The 19,651-nt window shown below is 47.0% G+C and overlaps 2 protein-coding genes across 2 annotated transcripts in view; both read left to right on the plus strand.

The window, feature by feature from the left end:
- Nucleotides 1-19,651, plus strand: part of TPM4 (tropomyosin 4) — a 258,690-nt gene that overhangs the window by 57,254 nt on the left and 181,785 nt on the right. The gene's annotated exons all lie outside the window — the stretch shown is intronic.
- The window catches only part of AP1M1 (adaptor related protein complex 1 subunit mu 1), a 34,487-nt gene continuing 15,559 nt past the window's right edge, over nucleotides 724-19,651 (plus strand). The window contains exons 1-7 of the mRNA XM_054979397.1: nucleotides 724-838; nucleotides 1,668-1,824; nucleotides 2,671-2,738; nucleotides 6,878-7,008; nucleotides 10,062-10,209; nucleotides 12,375-12,501; nucleotides 13,650-13,792. Of these exons, the coding sequence (XP_054835372.1) occupies nucleotides 797-838; nucleotides 1,668-1,824; nucleotides 2,671-2,738; nucleotides 6,878-7,008; nucleotides 10,062-10,209; nucleotides 12,375-12,501; nucleotides 13,650-13,792 (816 nt within the window). The 5' untranslated portion in view covers nucleotides 724-796. The remainder of the gene's footprint in view (nucleotides 839-1,667; nucleotides 1,825-2,670; nucleotides 2,739-6,877; nucleotides 7,009-10,061; nucleotides 10,210-12,374; nucleotides 12,502-13,649; nucleotides 13,793-19,651) is intronic.

A 19,651-nucleotide genomic window follows, 5' to 3' on the forward strand; every position in this document is an offset into this window, starting at 1 on the left:
GGTCTTCAGTGGTGTGGCTGGCAAGAGGACAGCACACCAAATGCCTGGCGGAACATCTCCGTCTTGCAGGCCCGGAGGAAAGCTAACCAATGCAAAGCGAAAATAGAATGGGATGGGACCACGGCTCAGCTGTGGGCCACAAGCTTTGTATTCAGAAGATCTCTACCTGAGAAGTCGTTTATTCCAGTAACAGCTGCCCTCAGCAAAGCCAATAGAAGAAGAAGAGATGGCTAGCCCCCTCCATGCCAATTTTTATGATTTTCTAAATAAAAACAATGTCCATATAGGAAACATTGGCACGTATCATAGATCTGAAGGAGTTAGCCGTGTTAGTCTGTAGTTGCAGAATAGTAAAAAGTCCAGTAGCACCTTTAAGACTAACCAACTTTATTGACACATAAGCTTCCGAGAACCACAGCGCTCTTCTGACTTGATGATGCATCTGACGAAGGGAGCTGTGGTTCTCAAAAAGCAATAAATACAATAAAGTTGGTTCGTCTTAAAGGTGCTACTGGACTCTTTACAGATGCAGAAACCTTTACAGAGGCATAAACCTGCGGCGGGTCCGCCCTCGGCAGCCCTTCACGGCGGGCGGAAAGCGTGCAGCGCCCGAGAACCGCAGCGGAGTCCCTCTTGCCCTCGGGGGAGAAGGCAGGCGCCGCCGCCGCTCTGGCCGCCCCTCTGGAGCTCTACTGCTCGATGCTGAGGTCGGCGACACCGGAAGCGGAAGCGCCCCCGGCGGAGCAGACGGGGCTGGGGCGTGGAGGGAGCCGCCGCTCGGGGCCTCGGAGGCGCCATGTCGGCCAGCGCTGTCTACGTGCTGGACCTGAAGGGGAAGGTGCGGCCGGGCCGCGGGAGCGCGCCTGCTGGGCGGTCCCGCGGGGGGGGGAGCTGTTGTGGCCGCCGTGGTAACGGGCGCCGCTTTCCCTCTGAAGCTCCCGCCTTTGGGGGGCAGCGACCGTGAGCGGTGCCCGGGAGGCAGGCGGTGGGCGAGGCCGCCTGAAGCAGGACCGGAGACCCCTTCCCCAGCCACGCGCGAGGCCGCGGCTCTATGCCTCCCTCGGCCCCTCCTTGCCAGGCAGGCCCCGTTGGCAATCAGCGTCGGGATGGTCGCTATTGGGGCGGCCAGGCCAGGGTCAGCTGGCAGTGGCCGAGCCAAGGAGAGAGGGCGCGACTAGGCACAGCGCTGTAGGGTTGCCAGCCTCCAGGTAGTGGCTGGAGGTCTCCCGGAATTCCAGCTAATCTCCAGGCCATAGAAATCAACTGGAGGGTGGATTCTATGGCATCATACCCTGCTGAGGCCCCTTACCTCCTCAGCCCCCGGCCTCTCCAGGCTCCACCCCAAGAATCTCCAGGAATTTCCCAGCTTGGGGTTGGTAACCCTACAGTGCAACTTGCCGTGACCTGCTGACAGCAGCATCCTTACCGGTCTGCTTGCTTCCCGCTCAGCCTGCAAAAACTGTGCTGGGGGGTGGGGCTGGTCTTCCTGCTACCTGCATCTTCCAGACAGTGCTGGCCTCTCCAGGCTCCTTGGCTCTGGCCTGCAGGGGAGTCATGGCTCTTCTGACCAGATTTTGGTACTTTGTGAGAATGGCAGAAAAGCTCAAGCAGAACGTTTTGCTTAGAGCTAGCTAGGGTGTCATTCCTCCCTCCATCCCAAATTTTAGGTTCTCATCTGTAGAAATTATCGTGGAGATGTGGATATGTCCGAAGTGGAACATTTCATGCCAATCCTTATGGAGAAGGAAGAAGAAGGGACACTTTCTCCCATTCTTGCTCATGGAGGAGTGCGTTTTATGTGGATTAAGCATAACAACTTGTACCGTATCCTTTGCTAAAATAAAACATAGGAAATGTTGGCATAAATGTGAGTGGGAGATGGAGTGCTTTGAAAGCATTGATGGGAACATATTTTATTCTTTATGATTTTAATCTAATTTTTCCTCTTAGGAGTTCAAGATGTTTGTTGTCAAGGAGTTTGTTGACCCTTCCCCTTAATTTATCATTGTAACAACCTTGTTGAGGTAAATTGTGTTGAAAGAAAGCAACTGGCCCAAAGATCATACAGGTTAAGGATTTGACCATGGGTGTCTCCAGTCATAATCCAATCCTTTAACTGCTACCCCAGACTTACTAGTAGGACTCTGCCTGCTGGGCTTTTAAAGCAAGCAATTTTTTGTCGGACTTCTATAGCCACATATTTTTCTTGCGCAATCAGCCCAAAACCTCTGTGAAGGTGTTCAGGGAGCTGCTGAAGCTAACACATGCTGCAGTCAAGAGAAGGGCAACCCATTTCACTGGTTTGGCAGTGGACTAGTCTGTGGTTGGGTTGAATTGTGCTTTTGATATGCTGCTTTGCTCCTCACTCATCCATCCAAACACCCACCTACCTACCTAGTATCGTAGGCCTATGAAGAAGATGGTGTCTCTGAAAGACAAAAAGGCAGTTGCTGGTGATTTGGAAATTTTTGCACAGACTCGTGCTGTTTTTTAATTATTTTGATGTAATTGCTATGTAAGCAGAAAGTCAAGATAATGGTGGATGAATCATGCAGCCTTATTATTTAGCTGTTGGTCCAACATTTAAACAGAAAGTAAGACTGGAAGTAGGTTGTGGGAAATAAGTTAGGACCCTGTTTTGAATGTAAGCTCCTGAACATGGTTTCTTAGTTGTTGCAACTTCCAAGAAGAACGCCTGTGTCTCTTTAGTATTCTCCTTTCTCTACAAGGTTGTTCAGGTGAGCATTATGTTCATTCAGGTATTTGCTCCAACTGTGAGAGATGTTGAGGCTTTGAGATTTTGTGGTTGTGACTGTGAGATAAAGCTGTTGTGGGCCTGACTAGAGATGTAAATGTTCTGGAACTTTTGAACCTGTGGCTGTTCTCCCCCTTTATGCCCCTCCCTGATGTTGGGAATAATTGAAACACATCCACTACTTATTTTTATATCAAACCTAAAGTTATTTTGCAGATTTAAGAACTTTAAATGCATAATGTACAACTTCGTATATCAAGTTATACTATTTGGCATAGAATCATAGAGCTGAAATCGAATGTGATGGTGGTAGTGATGATGATGATGATGAAAGGGACTGCAAGGGTATTCTAGCCCAACTCCCTGCACAATGCAGGAAATTCATAGCTACCCCCCTACTCCCCCATAGACATCACCCCCCCTTCGTGCCCAGAGGAAAAGAAATAAGAGCTGAGAACTGGCTTATGCCTTCCCGCCCTCTCTCTCACGGTCTGCCTAAGTTCATACTGAGTCATAGAATCGGCGTTACTGTGAGATGGGCATTAAAACCTCCAAAGGAGAGCCCGCCACCTCCCGAGAAAGCCTGTTCCACTGAGAAACTGTAAGGAAGTGCTTCCTAATGTTTAGCTGATAACTCTTTTGATTTAATTTTAATCCAACCTCTGGGGCAACAGAAAACATCCTATATAATGATGATGAAAGGGACCGCAAGGGTCCCTTTCATCCTATATGAAAGCCCAAGTCGCTTTCAGCTCCCCCTCCTTCTGAGTTGTGCTATTAGTCTTGCATAGTTTGCAGAAAATCAAGAGAGGGGGAGCGTTCCTGGCTTCTTCGGGCAGGCTGTTCCATAAGTTGGGAGGGGCACACAGACAATTTTTGCGTATGCGCAGCTGTTGATTCAGTTCAACTGCAGGGGGTATATTCAGAAGGCCTTGTTCGAATGAGCAAAGCTGCTGTGGTGGAACATAGGGAGGGAGGCGATCCCATCGATCTCAGGAACTAAGGCCTTGAAAGCCTTTCTATGTGATAGGCAAAACCTTGAATTGAGCACAGTAACTGATAGGTAGCCAATGAAGTGACTGCAGGATGGGAGTAAATACGCATGCTCTGCCTAGCACCTGATAATTTGAGCTGTGGCATTCTGCACCAACTGGAGTTGACTTTGAAGGGAGATCTATGTAGAGGGCATTACAGTAGTCTAGTCTTAATGTTACCTTGGTGTGGATCCAGGTGGTCATCTGGACTAAACTGAGTTTGAATAAGGCATTTTCTGCAGCTTCTTTAGCAGCAGTGCTGGATCCAGGATAACTCCTAGGCTCTTCCTTCAGTATCCCTGGCTTTCCAACCTGCATCAGTTCTGTCTTGTCTGGATTCAGTTTCAATTTGTTTGCTTTCAACCACTTAACTACAGATGTCAGGCAGCATCTCAAGACCTCTGCTGCACCACCAGGGTATTTAGATAAAGAGATTCAGAGCTGGGTGTTATCTGCATGTTGATGACATCCAATTCCACAGCAATGAATTATCCCCCATGTTATTCAACTTCTATGTAAAGCCTTTAGGAGAACCTCACAAGATAATTCCCACATGGAAGATCGCTCATCTCCAGTAGTAACCCTTTGAGCCTATATTATGAGGAACAATTTAAAGCAGTCCAAGGCACATCTTGTGACACCTACTTCTGCCTCCAAATGCTTCAGCAAGATAGATGTTTTAGGTGGGTAGCCGTGTTGGTCTGCTGTAGAAGAGAGAGAGCCAGTTTGGTGTAGTGGGTAAGAGTGCAGGACTCTAATTTGGAGAACCGGATTTGATTCCCCACTGCTCCACTTGAAGCCAGCTGGGTGACCTTGGGCTAGTCACAGCTCTCTGGAGCTCTCTCAGCCCCACCCACCTCACAGGGTGTTTCGTTATGGGGATAATAATGACATACTTTGTAAACCGCTCTGAGTGGGTGTTAAGTTGTCCTGAAGGGCGGTATATAAATTGAATGTTGTTGTTGTTGTTATAGAACAGCAGGATTTGAGTTCAGTGGCACCTTAGAGATCAACAAGGATGGCGTGATCTGCTTGTATCAAAGGCTGAAGATAGATCATTTTGCCCCCTGTATTGCCTGCCTCCTGATTTTCTTAGTGTTCTCTTAGACTTTTTGGTGCCACCAAAGGCTTCCCCTCTCAGTTTGACTTATTGTATAGGCTGTGAGGTATAAAAGGGATCCTTTGTTCTAGATGAAACGTGTTTTGCATAACCAGAAATAGATTTTGTTTATATATGAATACTAAAAACTGCAGTTCGCTCCACTCTAGGGTACAGCCACGGACCAGTCACTGCACGCATCACTTTCCTATACATCCCCCCGTTCTTTCACCAGAGACCTGCATTTTAAACCATAGCCCCATATATTCCAAACCCCCACATTAACCAAGAGAAACAAAACAAATGATCTACATGACAAAATGTTAAACATGGCCTTTGTTTGCGTAGAGGTCATCCACTAAAGTCATCAAAGCTGCCTCCATCCCATAGCCCAGCCTGAAACCAGACTGAAAAGGGTCCAGAGTACTAGAGTTATTCAAGAAGTCAACTACTGCTCTCTCAATCACTTTGCCTAGAAAGAGTAGATTGTTGGCCACATGCTTTTTGTCTAAGGACGGTTTTTAAAGTAGTGGGCGGAATGGGTCAGGCTTTCAGGTAGCAGTCCATGCTCAGATTCATGATTTACTGACAAGTATATACATCAGTGACATATAATACTACTACTCCCCCCTTCCTTTTTCGTCTGTTCCTTTTAAACAAGGAACAATTATTTCAATTGCGAGTCTCATCCCACCAAATTTAAGTAATGCCTATTAGGTCATAGTCCCCTTCCTGTATTAAGACTTCACGTTTTTTCCTGGTTGTTTCCCATCCTCTCTGCATTAGTGTAGAGGCCTGAGTGTCCGTGCCCCCTGGCTGTTTTGTTTTTCTCCTTACCCGCAAATGAATAGGTAGGTCCCTGCATATGTGCCCTTCCCCGCCCAACATTCGTGCTCTGATGTCCAGTAATTGGCATCATTTGAGTTTTTCTGTCTTCCTCCCCCACTGGATTTAATTTAAAGCCCTCCTTATCAGGCTTCTGAGACTCAATGCCAAACCCATTTCCCCCCACCCATTTGACATGCACGGTCCAGGAAACCAAACCGTCCCTGATGACGCTGTCTGCATAGCTAGTCATTTATTTCCAATATTTTCTCTCTTTTCCTAAATCACAATCTTCAACAGAAAGAAGTGACAAAATCGCCACCTTTATGGAATAAAAATATAAATACCTTTGTTTTCTTTAATAAAAATGGTAAATAAACTCAGTACTTGAAAGATAGTTGCAAACTGCTGCACCCTATGCTACCTTAACATGTGTATCATTATTTTTGTCGGTATAAATAAAAATTAGAAAACTAATTCTGTAGAAAACAAAAGAAAGCGCATTATTTGGATAGAAATGCTCATATGGTCACAATAGGTAAAACTGTCGGCAAATTACAACAGCATGGCAGTCTTTAATAATGTGTTTGCCCCAAATTCCCAATTTTTCATTGGAAAAATGGGGGGAAAGCCTACCATATATGAGAAAAAGTTTGTCTTAAGAAGCATTTCATTCCTTCAAAAAGAGAAAATATTTCATAGGTTATTTTTTTCACTGCTCCCTCAGAGTTTCCAGTGTCTCTGTTGGAAACGTTTGAAAGAAATCCCCAGAGGATTTCCTCCCCAAGTCTTCACCGCTCTAGGCCTAACTGAAGAGTCAAAAGCCAGAGAAGTCTGAACGGGGGGGGGGGGGGGGGATTTCAGGACACTGTGTGTGACATTATGTGGATTAGTCTGCTGATCTTTCTCTCATTCACTAGTTCCTGGTGAGCCAGAAACCCCACCTTTCAAAGAATGTTTGTCTATCAACTTACAGTGAAATTCTAAGCAGAGTTACTCCAGTCTAAGATCATTGAAATGGGCTTAGACTGGAGTCACTCTGCTTAGGATTTCACTGTAATTTCCTCAACAAGGCTCATCTTCTGGGAAAGTTTGTTAGATTTCTTGCATAACTGTGTTAGTTTAAAAGTTGGGGACCTCATTCATCTGGTTTGGATATTTCAGGTGTTTTCTGAATACTTCAAAGAATTGGAAGAGGAGAGCATTCGAGATAATTTTGTTATCATTTATGAGCTCTTAGATGAACTGATGGATTTTGGATACCCCCAAACCACTGATAGTAAAATTTTACAAGAGTAAGTATTAACTTACTTATTTTATTTATATTCTCCCTTTCTCAGTGAGACTCAAGGCAGAACACAGGTGCAGTCAGACAGTATGACAACCATGAGCATTGCAATAGGACTAGGATTAGAGAATTAGAGAACAATGCTTACAACAAGTTACCTAAGGCAAAAGTATACTATAGCAGTGCAGAAAGTGGATTGGTTGGCATAAGACAATGCAGTGAATACCTACAAATAATCACTGCAGTGGACGGCAATCCTATTCCACTATAAAGGTGCCCTCCTGGACTGTTCCATTCTGTTGCGGTTCTAATTTCTTTAGTAGCAGTCAGAGAGGCATAAGTTATAGTTGATGAAAATAGCTGATACAGATTTTACTGGGAGAGAGTATCCATTTAATGGTGTTGATGCGAGGAGGTTGGTTGGAGAGTAGGGCAAGAGGGATGAAGCAAGAGCCAAAGCTAATTTCTGTGGAACTACATAGATTTAAAACTGCCGTTTCATGTCAGCAGCAGGACACTCCTAGACTCTTAAGTTCCTCCGCTCCCAGAAAGGGCATGGCCAACCCCCACGCCAACTGTGCCCCCAAATGACTCGGAGGGTACATTGATGACATCTGACAGTTCTGCTGTAAGAAGTAGGAATGGAGTAGAATGTACCAGCTCTGCAGGTCCTTGTTCTTGGTGTACAGGTAGCATGAGAATCATAAGTGGGGGTTGGGCACGCCCTTTCTGGGAGGAACTCAGTCTAGAAGAACGCGGCTGCTGGCTTGAGTTAGCCATTTCAGGTCTGTGTCCAGTTTCATACCTTGTTAGCTTCTTTGTTTAACCTATAGGCTCCTCAGTTCAGGTTACAACAATTCTACATGTACCAAATAAGAAACAAACTCATAACACAGTGTAATCCATAAAAAAAAATCAACCCAGCAGCAGTAACATCAGACAGGGAGAAACAGCAGTGTACAAACGCAAGTGCCACCAGAGGCCTGAGGGAAGAAAGAGACTCATAACCCTGTGCCAAAAAGCGTGGGTGCCGGGCGAATGATTGCAGGGAGGGGGTTCTATATGTCAAGAGCCACAGCCGAGAACATCATTGCCAGAGAGGGGTGAGGTGCCAGTCCTCTCTGTAAGGCCGGACAGATTCAGAACTGTAAAGGTAACATCCAGCACCTTGAATTGTGCCTGGAAACTCATTGGTTGCTAGTGGCAAAATATGTTCCCTTCTTGCCGCCGTATTTGAATCCACTGTTGTTTTGAACCAGTCTCCAGAGGCAGCTCACATAGATTGTCTTAATGTCCCGCCTAGCCTGGATGTGACTGGCGCGTGGATAACTGTTGGTAGTGCATGCTTTTTTAGGACGGGTTGTGGCTGAGAGTTGGTTAGTGGTGGGTCATGCCATGTATGCCTGTAAAGTTAGACCTAGTAGCACCCCAAATGCGCACCTCGCCTTTTGAGAGGAGGGCCACCTCATCTAGAACCGGCCAAATCCTTTGTGTTTGGTGACCTCAGCGACCAACCGCACTTCACTCTTGCCCGGGCTGGGCTTTCGTTGATGGGCCTTCATAAAGCCCTGCTCTTGTCTCCAAGCCATCTGTACGGGTCGAATTTGATGGGAAAGATAAGCTGAGCTGTCTGTCCATCCTTAGCATATCGATAACACTTAAATGAGCTTTCCCAATGGTTTCATATACATGTTAAATAGCATGGCAAGTGAGGGCAGAAATGCTGCGACTTAAGCAGCAGGTTTTGTAAGACCATCTTCTGGCACTTTTGATCTAAGGAGGTCTGTGGGCGGAGCACCCAGTTCCCATCCCAAGTATTGGGGTGGAATTGATGGTACGGAAAGTGGTTGAAAGGTCCAGGAGAATCGTCACTGTCTCAGCCTCCCTGTTTGTTTTCTGACCAGGGTCACCTATCAGTTTGACTGGAATGGAAGCTAAATTAAAAATGTCTGGGTTATGAGTTTTACCCTGGAATGTCTATAATTACTAGTCACCATCAACTTCATGAAGGGCTGAATCTGCCCAGTAGTTGTTCAGATGTTTTGTGTTCTCCATATGGGGCTGGTCTAGGAGCTTCCTTACCAAAACAACAATAATAATTTATTTGATTTCTAGCCCACCCTCCCCGCAAGTGAGCTCAGGGCAGGTTAGAACAATGTAATAGTACAAACATAAACCATTTAAATACATTAAAAACCAGAATCAGCCATAAATAAATTTAAAATCTGAAGATGGTAGCTCCCTCCACTTGTCCCAGCCATAATATAAGCAAAGGGGAGGGGGTGCGACTGATATCATCATGGTGACTTTGTGGGGGGGGGGCAGATGTTCTAGGCTGCATTAACTGAGACTTAAACCCCATTGGCCGCAACCTCTGACTTGATGTAAAAAGCCAAGAGGCAGCCATACTCCCTGAATCACCCAGCCAATATAGCGTAACAATTGAAACTGCTTCAAGTGCAGGTGTGATAGATTATTTTATTTGCATCCCCTCTACAGAGATCTATGCTTAATTCAGATTTTGGAGATCTAAAATCTTCCTTAGCTGAATGCAACTCAAAACACTCTGATTAGGTTTGTTTAAGACAAGCGCTTTCTTTTAACTTTGACACTGGATAAAATAATTGGAACCTAAAGCCAATTAATTCAAATGACTACTACCAGGTGAACTAGAATGTATCTTGATAATCCTAATTAAAGCTCCTAAAGCAATGTTTTACGTCTAAACTCACAACTGTGATTGAAGAATGATAAATCTGCTATGTCTTCAGCTGCACTAATGAACTCTTTTGCTAAGAGTCAGACCTGAATATCTGATGCAATGCCTGACCAACCGTTGAACTTGACATAAGTTATCAGACTACATGGGAGATTACATGCACTTGTAGATTACACACTACACATAGATTAACATGCACACAAGTGATTAAAATTGCCTTCTCCAGAAGTGTCAGTGTAGTTTGATTTGATTTGGCTGTTGTCTCTTTTTTTCCCTGTCCAGTCTAGGGATGAAATACCAGGATATTAATGCTTTCATCCTCTTTCATTTGGTTTGTGAAGGTACATAACTCAAGAAGGCCACAAGTTGGACACTGGAGCACCGCGTCCCCCTGCCACTGTCACAAATGCCGTATCTTGGCGATCTGAAGGGATCAAGTACCGAAAAAATGAGGTGTTCCTGGATGTTATAGAATCTGTGAACCTCTTGGTGGGTGCAGATTTCACGTGTGACTTGATTTATTTACAAGGGTTTAAGAGTGAATGTGAGCACACGAAGCTGTTTTGCGTAGAGCCAGGCAACCAGTCAGTTGGGCCTCGTGGAGTACTGTGTACTCCACGAGGTCTTTCTTTGCTGAGATCCTTTTGTGTAACCAGAATATAAATGCTGGCATGATTTGGCAGGTGCAGACTAAATCCAGGAGACCCTGCCTGGTTGGATGTGGCTTAACAAAGGGGGCTTGCTTATCACCTGGTTCTGTTCCTTGAGCGCCCCCCCCCCCCCCGCTTTAAAAGAGCCTGACCATCCTTCAGAGTAACTTGCTTGAGGCTGGTAGACTCAGACCGGTACTCAGAATGTGGGTAAGTGGTTTTATCTCTGAGTCACTGTGCCTTCTTAAAGGCAATGCAAATGTTCTCAAACACCCATGGTGTAAATCAAGGGAACAAGAAGTAAATTGAAAAAGCCTTTCTTACGGTGGGAAGGTCCAGTGGCTGCTTTAGGAAAACTGTATGCCAATGGCTCAAGAGCAAAAATTGCAAAACATTTGGCTTATCAAACTGTCACAGGCAGCAGCTGAAAGACTTGGTGTCAGTTATGGGGCCAGGAGGGGAAAGCTGGAACTGAAAAACCCACGCCAGGATGAGGACAAAGAGGAGGGAGAATGTTTACTGAATACTTCTGCTGGATCCAGTAATACTGCAGACACTTGTGGAAGGATAGAAACTTAAGGTGATCTTCCAAAAGGTGTTTTGTTCATATTGATATGTTTACAGCTGTAAATTTTCCCAGATTGAAAAATTGTTTATAATGTCATAGTTTCAGGTAGGTGGCCATGTTGGTCTGCAGTTGAACATCAGGATTTGGGTCCAGTGGCTCAGATCGTGTGAATGCCATTGATGTAGTTTATCTGGATTTCAGTAAAGTCTTTGACACGCTTCCTCATGAAGTTCTCATGGGTAAACTGGAAGACTGTGGACTGAACTCTAGGATGGTTAGATAGATAGGGAACTGGCTGGATAACTGCACCCAAAGAGTAGTTGTCAATGGCATCACGTCTGATTGGAGGGAGGTTTTCAATGGAGTGCCACAGGGCTTGGTTCTGGGCCCAGTGCTTTTCGGTATTTTTATAAATGACCTGGATGAGGGTGTGAAGGAATTACTCATTAAATTTGCAGTTGACACCAAACTGGGAGGAGTAGCAAACACTCTTGAAGATACGGATAGAATTCAACAAGATCTGAATACATTGGAAAAGAGGGCAGATTTAACTATGAATGTGATTTAACGGACAAGTGCCAAGTTCTCCACCTGAGTAACAAAAATACAAAGCATGCATACTGGATGAGGGATACAGAGGCCTGGAGACTGAGCCCTACGAGGAAAGGCTGAGGGCCTTGGGAATGTTTAGTTTGGAGAAGAGGAGGTTGAGGGAAGCCATGATTGCTCTCTGTAGATATTTAAAAGACTGTCACTCAGGGGAGGGAAGGGAGCTATTCCTATTGACAGTAGAGGATAGGACTCAAAATAATGGATTTAAACTACAGGAGTGAAGGTACCGGCTGGACATTAGGAAAACTTCTTCACTTTACGAGTAATTCAATAATGGAATGGGCTACCTAGGGATGTGGTACGTTCCCCTTCATTGGCAGTCTTCAAGGAGTGGCAGGACAAACACTTGTCAGGGATGCTTTAGGCTGTTCCTGCATTGGACAGGAGATTGGACTAGGTCTGTAAAGCTCCTTCCAATTCTGTGATTCGCTTATCCAGTATCTGAAGAGAGTGTTGACTCTTAAAAGCTTGTCTCTAAGGTGCCACTGGACTCATATCCTGCTGTTTATAATGGCAGTTACTGGAATCTCCCACCGTTAGGAGAACTTTTTCTGATTTGTCTCTGTGCGTAGTATTTAAAAGTACTATAAAATCAGCACTAAAGAAGGTGGAAACGCAGAAGGCTGAATGCTCAAATCCAGCCATTCATTGTTCACCCAGTACTTCACACCACATCTGTGGGATTTCTCTCACTAGGGGTGTCTGTGTGTTTACTTGGGTCCAGTACAAAGTGAGCAAAGCAAATAACATAACCTAGCCAGTGTGTGAATTAATTTTATGCATCTTTCCATAGTCTGTGACTGTCTCCCTCCCCTCTTTTCTAGGTTAGCGCCAATGGAAATGTTCTGCGTAGTGAGATAGTTGGATCCATCAAAATGAGGGTTTTCCTTTCTGGAATGCCAGAACTCCGTCTTGGCTTAAATGATAAAGTTCTCTTTGACAACACAGGCCGTGAGTATGTCTGTAGCAACTTTTCAGATACTTGTCTCTCTTCTCCCTCTCTGCACGAGTTCTGATAAGAGTTCCTCCTGACAGAAGATTGCATCAGGCTAGGCAAACTTTGTCTCCCTGTTGGAAAGTGGAGGTGGGAGGAACAGACTGTCCTTGCAGGTGACTGTAAATATCTTGAGAACCTTGATGGAAGAAGGGTCTCCATCTCCCCCCCCCCCTTGTGGCCTGACAAGCATCTTTCTGTTCTTTCAAATCCATGAGCCTTGTGAGACTAACACAGGAGTAAGGAGTAAGACTAGCATAACTATAACCCTCAGGGGCTTAGGTAACCACTCACCCACGGCAGAAACATTATCTAGGCCAGATTAATTCTGTTAGCCTCTGACTCATAAAGCTCCTTGTTTGTGTTCCTCCAGTGAAAATCTATTTATTTACGTTATTTATAGTTCACCTTTCTCACTGAAATGCAAGATGGATTACACAGTGTGAATTAGTGCAGCCAGTTTCAAAGACATTTCAATAAACAATGTAATAAAGTATATAAATGTTAATATGCAGAGACTTAAAGCTAGCAAGAATCCGGTACAGAGTTGGAGAATGCTAAAACAGAGCATAAGCAATTCTAAGACTGACCTATTAAACAACATTCAGTAGGATCATACTTAAAGCAACAGACAGTAAAATCAATAGTCTCTGTCCCTTTACTTATGCACCTGAGACCACTTCCTTACAGTACAGCCCTCCTAGCTGAGTAAAAGCATGCCCCCCCCGCCCCCCGCTTCTGAGGAATGTGTATGTGAGGAGAGAGCTCCAGGTTCATCTCCCCATTCCTTCCTGGGCATGTGGGGCCACGAGAGAAATATCAGCTCCTCCTTTCTAGGAAGCAAACCTTTGTAGCACTTGTCTGTGGTGTGTGGCTAGATTTGTGAACAAAGAATCCTGGGGAAATTCAGCTTTGATTTTCCACGTTTGAAAAGAGGTAGTGGCGGGGAATGGGTCACATAAAAGTGTGAGAATGTTTATTGCTGGGTGAACTACGAGTTGTACTGTAGCTAGTGTTCTTGCAAACAGCACCTGATGGGAGGAGGGCTGTCTTAAGCAGTTGTACGTTATTTGTTTTTGCTGCAAATTGGGTTCTTCCCTAACAGGTGGAAAAAGCAAATCAGTGGAACTGGAGGATGTAAAGTTCCACCAGTGTGTGCGTCTGTCACGCTTCGAAAATGACCGGACCATTTCTTTCATCCCACCTGATGGGGAGTTTGAGCTGATGTCGTATCGCCTAAATACCCACGTGAGTGCACCTTGATCTTAGATAACAAGCAAAGTCCTTAAGGCTATTTTCATGGATTCTTTGTTGCCAAATTTAAGTAAAATTGATTGCTAAGTCAGAATTGGTTTTAAGAAACAGCAATAAGGCCATTACTGTTGCATTGTTAATAAGAACAGTAACAACAAAAGCAAAATAGTAAAAGAGTCCAGTAGCACCTTTAAGAGTAACCAACTTTATTGTAGCATAAGCTTTCGAGAACCACAGCTTGCTTCGTCAGATTTATGCCTGCGTCTTGGAAGCTTATGCTACAATAAAGTTGGTTAGTCTTAAAGGTGCTACTGGACTTTTTACTATTTTGCAACTACGGACTAACACAGTTAACTCCTCTGAATCTAACAAAAGCAAAGTGTTCCAGAATCAGTTCAAAAGTAATAGGCTCGACAGACAAATTTCTCCAGTTAACAAGTCTCAGTTATAAGAGTTGTAGTTCTCAGTGAGCTCCCTTGTACAGAGTGGTGATCTACTCATCATTTAAACTGAGAATATTATGAGGATATTGTCGAAGGCTTTCACGGCCAGAGAACGATGGTTGTTGTGGATTTTCCAGGCTGTATAGCCGTGGTCTTGTTAAGGTGAGGGGGACCCCCTCACCTCTGCAGGAGTATACTGTATACTGCTGAAAAATCAGCAGTGGCTGAACATAGCCTAACTCAAACAGGACACAGTATCCTATTCCAGGACACTAAAATACTTGACAACACTTCCAACTCCTTTGTCAGACTGCACAGGGAAGCCATTGAAATTCATAAGCATAAACACAATTTCAACAGAAAAGAAGAGACTTTAAGAATGAATAGAGCATGGCTTCCAGTCCTGAAAAACACCAAGCTAACAAAACACTCTGTACCCGACAATAGCCCTGCAGAGAAGATTAACACATCAAGCACCAATCCATATGCAAAAGAACCTCCTCAGGATACAGTGAAGCCTCCCTCCATTAGCATTCCACACCCTGGGAAACTCTTACATGATGACTCAGCCCAACCCCACCCCTCCTGAGTAGATATAAATGACCTGCCAACTTCTTTTCCACACTGTGACACTGAGAGATCTCTGTCTTTTGGTGCTACACCACTGAAGATGCCAGTCACAGCTGCTGGCGAAACGTCAGGAACTACAATGTCAAGACCACGGCGATGTCAGGTCCAGTGTATATCTAAACTGTACTGACTCCATTTTCTAATGCTTCTAGTGTTTGAGTGTTTTCTTCCCAGGTGCACCAGTTCCCAGGCAGCATTCCCACCGGAGGAGACTGTTTTGTCTAACACCGTTCCACCAAGCATTGGCCTTGAAGGAGAGCAGCTTCCCAGGACTGAGAGATGTTGTTTTGAGAACTGTGGGGGGAGGCTGATCCAGATGGGTATTGTTACTCTGTATCTTATGCTTGCCCTTCATTGGTAACAATGATCATGTACCATCCTGATTCTCCTATTCAGGACAGTGGACTATAATGGACCTTTTCTGCAGTAAAGTTTCCTTTTCCAAACAATGGACTTGTGTTTGCTTCTAAAGGGAACCCTGTAGTGAGTGCCTTATTTAGCCACAGTCTGACATTTTGTTACCAATCATGTCTGAGTCGGGCCCAGCGGAATCCAAGGTTGTCCCGGACAGGGATCCTTTGTTTGATCCGTATGCGTCTCCCGACAATCAACCTGTGCAACCCGTGCAAGCCCAAGACTCCCAGGAGCTGGGAGCAGCCGGGAACGGAACCGGAGCCTCCACTTCCACCCCGCCTCTCATCGAACTCAGTACTCGGGACGAGACCGAAGCCGACCTCGGGGCAAGGCCGAAAGCGACCGCTCTCCCCTTGATTTCGGTACCCACCCCGTCGGAGTGGGGAGCCAGACCCCGAGAAACCAGAGAGCGTCGGGCAGGTGGACTCCATCCACGAGTTTCGATGGAAGGGCGCCGAAGCCTAGGAACCGTCCCGGAGCTAGACAGCAGCCAACCATGGCGAAATTGGAACAGGACGTTCGAGCAGACGGAGGGGGACACGTCTCGCCGCGGCGCCCTGAGTTGGGATTACTCCGAACTTGCTCCGTGGAAAGAGCCAACGGAGGTCCCTGAACAAAGTTGGGAGCAGATACAAGGTCGCACCTATGCGGTGGATACCAGCATCTCGGCCGTGACGGGTATGGCCAAGGGAATTCTAGCCGCGAGATCGAGAGTCGTCCAAGGGGACCCTCCTCCTTGGGGCCCCTTTTCCCCGGTGAGTGCAACGAATGAAGGTTCCATAAGCGAGCAACCGGGGCCAAGTCGAATGCAACAGTTAGAAGCTAAACTGATGGATATGGAAGAAAGTTTGGCTCATGCCATCCATTTAATTTCGGCAATGGGAGCAGGGGAAAGACTGTCTCCTGAAGAGATGGCGATACAGATAGCTACCCTCCAAAGTGTCATCTCCTATCCGGTGGAGGATGTCCAGCAGCGGCCGTCACCTACCGGCGAGGGGGGCACCTATCCTGGCGAATCGGGAGAGCAACCCAAGGAACTTCCCGCAGAGCAGGAAATTCCACCGAGAAGGGATGACCCGGTTGAGCCACCCGGAGAGACCCCCACCGAACCTCCTAACCAGGGAGGGGATGCGCCGCCAGACGAGACTCCCGTTGAGAGGCCTACGGAAGGGGAAGAAAAGCCAAGTGATACACCGGTGATACCCCCTCTTACTTCTCCTATAACGGTCCGGCCGGACCAAGCGGGAGCACACGCGGCTCCATCCGAGGAGGGAGCCCCTCGTCAACCGCGAGACACTGTCCCCGTCGGGCAACCTACGGGAGACGGTCTAACAGCGCCAAGAGGCCAGCCGTTGCTTCCCAGATTAACAACGCCCGGAAGGGCAAGTCCGCGCGGCCTTCCACCTGTTCAACCCTCGCCGCTGCGGCCCCTCTCACCTCGACCGCAGCTCATACCGTTGCAGCAGCCCCAGGACCAGCCCGTCTTACCACCCCCGAACCAACCGGGACGGCCTGCACCACTACGACACCTCCAACCCCCTCCTCAGCGGCCGATCTCCATTCAACCACACCAACCTCCTCCACCTCGACAGCTACCGCCAACGCCTCCCGTGTTACCAGCCAGACCGAGACTGCCGCCTCCTGCTCGCCCGCCACTGCAGCCTCCGGCCCAACCAAGACCAACCCCGACAGCGCAACCACGGCAACCTCCGCCAGCACCGCCGGTCCAACCTCCGCCCGCACAGCCAGCCCAACCCCAGCCGGCACCGCCGGTTCAACCACCGCCAGTACAGCCGGCACCGTTGCCCCGACCGAGACTCCAGTTACCTCCTCCTGTGCCTCAGGCGCAACTAAGACTGCCGATGGACTTCTACCCAGCGCCTGCTCCGAGACAAGAACTCCCGATGGGCTGGGTGAAGCTGGAAGCCACCTTCGATGGGGATCCCTCCAAACTGGGATTTTTCTTAGTACAAGTGGTACAGTTTTTCAACCGATGGGGGCACCTCTTCGGCAGTGAGGCCAGTCAAATCGAACATCTTGGATCTCGTTTACAGGGCAAAGCAGCAGATTGGTATGTAGGACTATACAATGTCGGGGCCCCAGAACTCGATACTCTCCAGGGGTTAGTGGATGCTATCCGAGCGCAATATGAAGACCCCTTAGAAGAAACCATGGCCCGAACAGAATTGCAAGCCATCAAACAAGGCAGCATGTCAGCCAGAGACTATGTCACAAAATTCCGGCAATTAGCAGCCAAGTGCCCTAGGTGTGAGGAGTCCACCAAGATTATTCTGTTCAAACAAGGCCTTAACCCGAGACTTTTGGACAGAGCCCTCATGCAAGACAATCCCCCCACGCTGTTAGGGTGGATCCAACTTGTTTGCGAAGTAGAGAATCGCATTTTGGAAGTCCGTTTGGTTGAACAACAATAACAAACGGGACAAAGAAGACCATTGACCTTACAAAGGGGAACACGGGGAGCTAGCTACGCCACCCGTGGAGCGAGAGATGCTAGATGGCAACAAGGGCTGTGTTTGCAATGCGGACAGGCTGGTCACTTTGCAGCACAATGCCCTTACCGGCCTGTGCAAAGACCTCCGCTCCAATTACGGCGTCCAACCCTTGCTCCGTTTCCTACGCTCCAACGCCCGATTCCAGCACCACGAGCAAATAGAGGCCGCGGCGCTTCCCAAAGGCCAGCCTCGGAGAGAGGGCTGGAAGCGGAAGAAGTCATGGAATACGATCCCGCTTCCCCAACCGCAGAAGCCAATCCAGAAAGTCCCCAGTCGGGAAACGAAATGGATCTGTCGTGAAAGGACCCAAACGACAGATCCGCCCTAAGCCCGTCCCTGCACGGAACCGGCCGCCTGGGTCCATCTTATTCATGCCAGTGACTCTAATTAACCCAGAGAGGAAGATGCACATTCGGGTGCAAGCTCTTATTGACTCGGGCTGCTCAAGAGACATCATCGCCCCTGCTCTAGTCAATGGACTAGTCCTACCAACTCGGGATCTACAAAATCCAGTAATCTTTGAGCAAATGGATGGTACCAACATGAATCCTGTAACAACTGAAACCATCCCAGTGATCACAGGCATGGGACAACATTGGGAAAAGAGGTCCTTTGTCATCAGCTCTACTGCCAAGTACCCGTTAATTCTAGGCAGCAAATGGCTATGTGATCACAATCCCTACATAGACTGGGCACAAGGATGTATTACCTTCAGTCATACCAACTGCAAAAATCACCGTTGGAATCAAAACTGGGGCGAAGATCCAACTCATAAAGAAAAGGCCCTTCTCACCCAAGAAGAAGTCAACCAAATACCCGAACCGTACTGGCCTTTTCTAAATGCTTTCTCTGAAGAGGAAGCAGATACTCTACCCCCGCACCGACGAACGGACTGTGCGGTAGAAATTTTACCCGGAGCCTCACTGCCCAAAGGACGACTTTATCCCATGAGTCTCCATGAACGCGAAGAGCTCCGGAAATTCATTGACACCAACCTCCAACGAGGGTTCATCCGCCCAGCCGCTAGCCCCCACGCCGCTCCAGTCCTCTTCGTGAAAAAGAAGGATGGGGGACTTCGACTGTGCATAGATTTCCGAGGCTTGAATGCAGTGTCCACCAACAACGCCTATCCTATACCGCTCATCCGAGACCTTCTCAACGTCGTGGCCCAAGGTAAGATCTTTACGAAATTAGATCTAAAAGATGCTTACTTCCACGTTCGTATCAAGGCAGGGGATGAGTGGAAAAGCGCTTTCAATACGCCCCTCGGACAATATGAATACTTAGTTATGCCTTTTGGTTTGACGGGAGCCCCGTCTGTATTCATGTCCATGATAAACGAAGTTCTACACGAATTTCTGTACAAAGGGGTGGTGGTGTACCTTGATGATGTGTTAATTTACTCGGACACCGAGGAAGAACATATTCAAACGGTACGAAAAGTCTTAGCCACCCTGATGAAGAATAAGCTGCCCATCAAACTGTCCAAATGTGAATTCCATAAAACCGAACTCACTTACCTCGGGTATTGTATCTCCCAAGAAGGTCTGAAAATGGATCCAGCCAAAATACAGGCGATCCAGGACTGGCAGACACCCACCACCCGTAAAGAACTACAATCCTTCCTGGGTTTTGCCAACTTCTATAGAGACTTCATAGCAAATTTCGCCCAAATCACGCTCCCTTTAACAGACTTGCTGAAAACCAAAGATAAAGGGGACCAAGCTAAAAAACCCTCTGCCAAACTGCAATGGACCCCCAATTGCCAAACGGCCTTCGATTGTCTAAAAAAGCAATTTGTAACAGAACCCATCCTCTCCCACCCCAACGAACAATCCCCTTTCATAGTACAG

The sequence above is a fragment of the Eublepharis macularius genome, chromosome 5 (genome assembly GCF_028583425.1).
Source record: "Eublepharis macularius isolate TG4126 chromosome 5, MPM_Emac_v1.0, whole genome shotgun sequence".
Classification (NCBI taxonomy): Eukaryota; Metazoa; Chordata; class Lepidosauria; order Squamata; family Eublepharidae; genus Eublepharis; species Eublepharis macularius.